The sequence below is a fragment of the Chrysochloris asiatica genome, unplaced genomic scaffold, assembly GCF_000296735.1.
Source record: "Chrysochloris asiatica unplaced genomic scaffold, ChrAsi1.0 scaffold00010, whole genome shotgun sequence".
Lineage (NCBI taxonomy): Eukaryota > Metazoa > Chordata > Mammalia > Afrosoricida > Chrysochloridae > Chrysochloris > Chrysochloris asiatica.
Genome location: NW_006408528.1, coordinates 17,945,513 through 17,951,423, shown reverse-complemented (window position 1 = coordinate 17,951,423; position 5,911 = coordinate 17,945,513). Strand labels below are relative to the sequence as shown.

The 5,911-nt window shown below is 38.9% G+C and overlaps 1 protein-coding gene across 2 annotated transcripts in view; it reads left to right on the top strand.

The window, feature by feature from the left end:
• Positions 1–4,131, top strand: part of LOC102831411 (chromosome unknown open reading frame, human C7orf63) — a 62,395-nt gene extending 58,264 nt beyond the window's left edge. Inside the window, exons 20-22 of one of the 2 annotated variants that reach the window (XM_006834312.1) lie at positions 1,180–1,266; positions 3,269–3,373; positions 3,868–4,131. In XM_006834312.1, the coding sequence (XP_006834375.1) occupies positions 1,180–1,266; positions 3,269–3,373; positions 3,868–4,038 (363 nt within the window). In that variant the 3' untranslated portion in view covers positions 4,039–4,131. The remainder of the gene's footprint in view (positions 1–1,179; positions 1,267–3,268; positions 3,374–3,867) is intronic. The other variant, XM_006834313.1, reaches the window with a different exon arrangement.
• The last annotated feature ends 1,780 nt before the right edge of the window (positions 4,132–5,911 follow it).

Here is a 5,911-nt window from a genome sequence, read left to right as displayed (position 1 = left end):
GTGGGTTTGAACTGACAACCTTTCAGTTAGCAGTCCAGTGCTTATCCTGCAGTGCCACACCAGGTCTCCTTAGTCATAACCAAACACGATGAAAGACTGACTCACTGGGCTCAAGGACTTTAGGGCCACATTCTCAGGGGACGTAATAGGTCAACTGGTAAACCATAGTCCACAGAGACAATGTTCTACATCCTGCTTTGTTGAGTAACTGGTGCCTTAAAAGCTTGTGAGTGGGCTTCTAATATGCAACTATTGGTCTCCCTTCATCTGGAGCAAAGAAGAATGAGGAGAACCAAAGACTCATGGAAGTGATTAGTGCAAAAGACGAGTGGACCATGTGAACCACAGCCTCCACTACCTCGAGACCAGAAGAACTAGATGATGCCTGGCTACCACTACCAACCACTGTGATCAGGATCACAGTAGAAGGTCCTGGACAGAGTGGGAGAGGGAAAAAAAACATACAGCAAAATTCAAAATCATAAAAAGACTAGACTGGTCTGATAAAATGAGCTCTGGTAGCATAGTGGTTACAAATCGGGCTGCAAACCACAAGGTCAGCAGTTTGAAACTACCAGCTATTCTGTGGGAGAAAGATGACGCTTTCTGCTCCCGTAAAGATTTACAGCCTTGGAAACCCTGTACAGGGTCGCTATGAGTCAGTAACCGACTCCAGGGCACACAGCCAGCAGCCAGGTCTGATAAAGATTGGTGGAACCCCTGAGATTGTAGCCCTTAGGAGCGTCTTCTGAACTGAACCCACCCCCAGCAAGCAACTTTCAGCCAAACACTAGACAGGCCTAAAAAGTGAATAATAATACCAGCAAGAAATTTACTCTTCAGCACAATCAACAGGAGGAAGCTCAAGGCAATAACAAAGCTCAGAAAACAGGAGGATGAGGGAGGAGGGAGATGAATAAAAATGGGACCCCAGGGGGAGGAAGTGGGAAGGATGCTGTTACATTGAGGGGTTTACCACTACTGTCATTAAACAACATGTATATTCATTGTTAAATGGAAAAACAAATTGCTCTATAAACTTTCACTCAAACTAAAATTAAAAATAAACCAATAATAATAATTTTAAAAATTTAGGAGCTTCCTTCAAAATAAGGACTTTTAAGATTTTGGTATCATCTCATAGAAACTGAAACTCTTAATTTATCTCTCTCATTTCAGATACAAGCCACACACAAGCAAAGAGAATTGGCTAATAAGTCATGGGAAAATTTCTTGGCCAGAACATCAAATGCTAAAAATTTAAAGGTAAAAAAAAAATTTTTTTTTTTTTTTAACGTATTACAATACCCACTAAAAATAACCCTATTTGGAGACAGACATTTTCAGGAATTATTTTTCATTCATATTTTTTCAGCAATCTTTCTGCAGATTACTAACACTATTATTAAATCCTTATGTGCTCGTCAAAATAGCTGAAACTACACATTTTTACAGTTACTAATAGTGCTACTCAGAGTTTCATTTGGTTTAACATTGAGAACTGTAGTTTAAAAGTGGTATTCCTGATCTGTATTTAAAAATACCTAATAGTTAATAAAGAATCAGCACTTCAAAGCTTCTCATTTATTGATTTGGAGTTCTGGTGTAGCACTGGACTGCTAACTACAAGGTCGGTGGTTCAAATCCACCAGCTGCTCCTCAGACACCCTAGGTACAGGGTCGCTATGAATCAGAACTGACTCAAAGGCACTTACCAAAAACAATTCATTGAAAAACCCTATGCTTATTACCCTTACCCCATGGGCTTTTCTCCTTTTTGTTGTTATGTGCCGTGGAGTCAGTTCCGACTCATAGCGACCCTGTACAGGGTTTCCAAGGCTGTAAATCTTTACGGGAGCAGAAAGCCTCATCTTTCTCCCACGGAACAGCTGGTGATTTTGAACTGCTGACCCTGAGGTTCGCAGCCCAATTCGTAACCACTACGCTAATATATCTCAAATCTCTTTTGCATAAATGTCACATTTGAAAAATGTAATGAGCTGCTTCAGTTATAAACTAAATACTAATCTAAAAAGGCTGTAATCTTAACTGTTCATATGAAATATGTGGAAAGCACCATAGGTTTCCATAATCTCATTACTTTTTCCATTTTCATTAATATTTTGGATACACTTTTACCCAATGTCACAATTCTTCCTGTAGATATGAAATTGTTAAATGTTAAGATAGTCCCCCCACAATAATGAAACCATATTAAGATAACAAAACAAAAATTAACAAAATCAACTCCAGGTTCTCTCTCTATATATACCTTTTCATTAAGAGGTCTTCCCAACTTTAGCTACAAAATATCCTCAGAACCCAGTAATACTACAAAAACACTAGTCCTCTAGTGACACCTTGTTGTGCAATAGGATATTACAGTCTCAAGGTGTTATCCCACATAGTATGAATCACAAAGGTTTAAAATGGAACATTTGTAGAGAAGAAATCTGGTGGATACCACTATCACTAAGTGATCAATATCAACATCACCAAGGACAAACTAGCAATGTGTGAATTATGGTTTTTATTGTTTAGAACAAAATATGTGTTGTAAATCCTAGCATCTATACCTGTGGTTATAATCCCATCTGGGAATGAATTGTCTGTGTTATGCAAATGCAGCAGGATTAGTGTAGGCTGTTTTTGGAGGTATAAAAGAGATTAACCAAGCCAGCCAATGAGGAGAGATGGGGAAGATAGATGCCCAGACAGAGATCTTTAAGGAACTAGAAAGCAGAAGCTAAAGAGACCTTTCTTCAGAACTAACAGAGAGAAAATGCTTTCCCCTAAAGCCAGCCCCCTGAATTTGAACTTCTAGCTTCCTAAGCCACAAGAAAGATGCAATTGTCTGTTCCCATAAAGATTTACAGTCTCAGAACCCTAAGGAGAAGTTCTTCTCTGCCTATAGGGTTTCTGTGAGTTGTAATCAATTTGATGGCAGTGGGTTTGATGTCATTTTAAAGTTTTGTAAAGTGTGCTAAAAAGTAAACCTAATTAATACCTGTCTTACTCTTTGGTCATATATAACTGGCACCACTGAAAATCTGAGTAACATTTCCAGGTGAGTGGTATATTCTTCAGTGCACAAATGACATAGCATACTAATCACATACATAAGTAAGAGCAAATTCTGGAACTAATTAGTAAACAGTCCCATAAATCAGATATAATTTAAATGTATTTTGTATATGTTACTATTAGTACCATAGTTAATGCTTTACTAGAAATTAATCTTATTTTCTCCCTAATTTAAAATCTTCAGAAAGCAAAAAGGCTTCAGGAAAAGGCTATAGAATCCTCTAGACCCAATGAGCGATCACAAAATGTAATATTTCATCGGACAGATATTAAAGGCCTTAATGCAACGGTAAGATTTTTTTTTCTGCATAACTCTTATCAATAGATAATCAATTTAGTCCACAAACAATGTTCTTTCTGTAGAGTTTTCATCTCATGTTAATTTTTTTTCTTTTCACCATTCAAATTCACATCGCTGAAGCATTTACTCTTTAATGTACATCCACCCTCAGCCTAGACCTAGCTCCCCAGGAGGCCCAAGAAAGTCTGATAAGCATTAATCAGAATATATATTTACACAAGCTTAATAGCAATATGTGTGCCTTTTGTGCCTGGCAAAAATATATCCCTGCCATAGTCCAGTACTCCTAGTGCCCTCTTCTGGACATATTTGCCCCAAGCTGCAAAGCTGATGAGCAGTAGATGTAGAATTACACCGTCTTTTGCTGGCTCCAAATCGCCTCATCCCTGCATCATGTCAGGCTGCATACGGTAAAGGATGGAATGAGTTTGCTTTTTATAAACTGAAATGGACTTTTCAATATTTACCTTTTGCTGTTTTAGGTTGCCTCTGGTCGGGTAGTAACAGTCGAAAGCACACCTGCCCGAGTAATAGGAGGGCCTCTGGCTGACACGGATATTGCTCTTAAAAAACTTCCTATTCGAGGAGGAGCCTTCCAGAGGGTGAAAACAGTTAAAACCGTGGATGAGCCAAAGAAGAGTAAACTGACATAAAATGGCCTACAGACTTTTTGAAATAAATCCTGCTTATACTTTTATAGTTAAATATATCTTTATATACAAATGTAAATCAGATATTTAAGAATATTTTAGTAAAATACTATATATAAAAAAGTAATAGTAAACACATGTAATCTATTTTTATTGAAAATATTTCTATATAGTCTCAGAGGAGTTTTCATCAATTTATTTGAAAAGATTGCTAATTCTCTGAATTAAAATTATAAAATAATATTGTTTCTGTCATGGGTTGTATCCCCCATCCTTTCCCCTAAAATATGCGTCAGCTTGGTTGGACCATGATTCTCAGTGGTTTGGCTGGTATGAGACAGTATAATGTGGCAGCTATGTGATGAATCCCCATGATGTGATCTAATGTGACAAACCAATAAGATGATTAAGGATGGGCTGTGGCACCCTTAAGCCCCTTACAACCTTGATTCTATGTAAAGGAGTTTCCCAGGGGTGTGGCCTACAACATCTTTTATCTTACAAAGATAAAAGGAGAGAAAAATAAGTAGAGAATGGGGGACCTACTGCTAAGAAAGAATAGTGAGGGATAGAGTGTGTACTTTGGACCTGGGGCCTTACACAGTAAAGTTCCTAGATCCAGGGGAAGATTGAGGGAGATCTCCAAGGAATGCTTAGCCTACAGAGGCTGAAAGGGGACAGAACCTTTCCCCAGAGCCAAGAAAAGAGAAAGCCCGCCCCCACCCTTGAGCTGGATTTGGACTTCCTAAATGACTCTTTGGAAACCCTATACAGGGCCACTGTGGGTCAGAACTAACTTGACGGCACTTAACAACAACAACAACACACTGTGAAGATACATTTCTGTTTGTTACAGCTATCCAATTGTGGTATATATGGAGTCCTGTTGTGGCACTGTGGGATAAAGCACTGTACCTTATGCTCGGTTTGAACCACAAGGTTGGCTATTCAGACTCACCAGTCACTCCTCAGAAGCCCTATATAGGATTGCTATAAGCCAGAATGGCTTAACGACATTTACCAAATAACATATATGTTGTAGTTGTTAAGTGCCGTCGAATCAGTTCCGACCCATAGCAACCCTGTATAGGGTTTCCGAGGAGCTGTTGGTGAGCTTGAACTGTCGACCTTGCAGTTCAAACGACTTATATATCTCTATATAGAAGTAATTTAGATTACAGGCACAGTTGAATCTATTTGTAATTATTTGAGTAGTACTTACATCTTCTGAGAAGAGTGTGTGCCTGCCTCTCAATCATCTAAACAACTGCCTCTTTGCATCTTGGGGCTCCTGACTGGACCACACATCTGCTGCTGAGCCATCACATTGACCTAGGCAAGGTATAAGAATGCCTGGTGGTGGTTGTGGTTGTCACTGTTGAGTGGATTCTGACTCATAAAGACCTGGTATAGGGTTTCTGGGGCTATAAATCTTTATGGGAGTAGTAAGCCTCATCGTTCTTATAAGAAGCAGCTGGTGGATTTGAACTGCTGGCCTTGTGGTTAGCAGCCCATATGTAACCCACTATGTTACCAGAACTCCTTTGAGAATGCCAACTCTTTGCCTAGTCTTTGCCAACACTACAATAAAAATGCATAGATCCTTCTTCAGGCTTCCTCATTCACTGTCCAACTTTCACATGCATATGAGGCCATTTTGAAAATACCATGGTGTGGGTCAGGTGCACCTTAGTCCCGACAGCTTTGCTTTTCAGCACTTTAAGGAGAACTTGTGCAGCAGATTTGTCTAATGCAATTACGTCTTTTGATTTCCTGACTGCTACCTACCATCTATGAGCATTGGCTGTAGATCTAAGCAAAATGAAATCTTTCACAACTTCAGGATTTTTTTCTGTTTATCATGATGTTATTTATT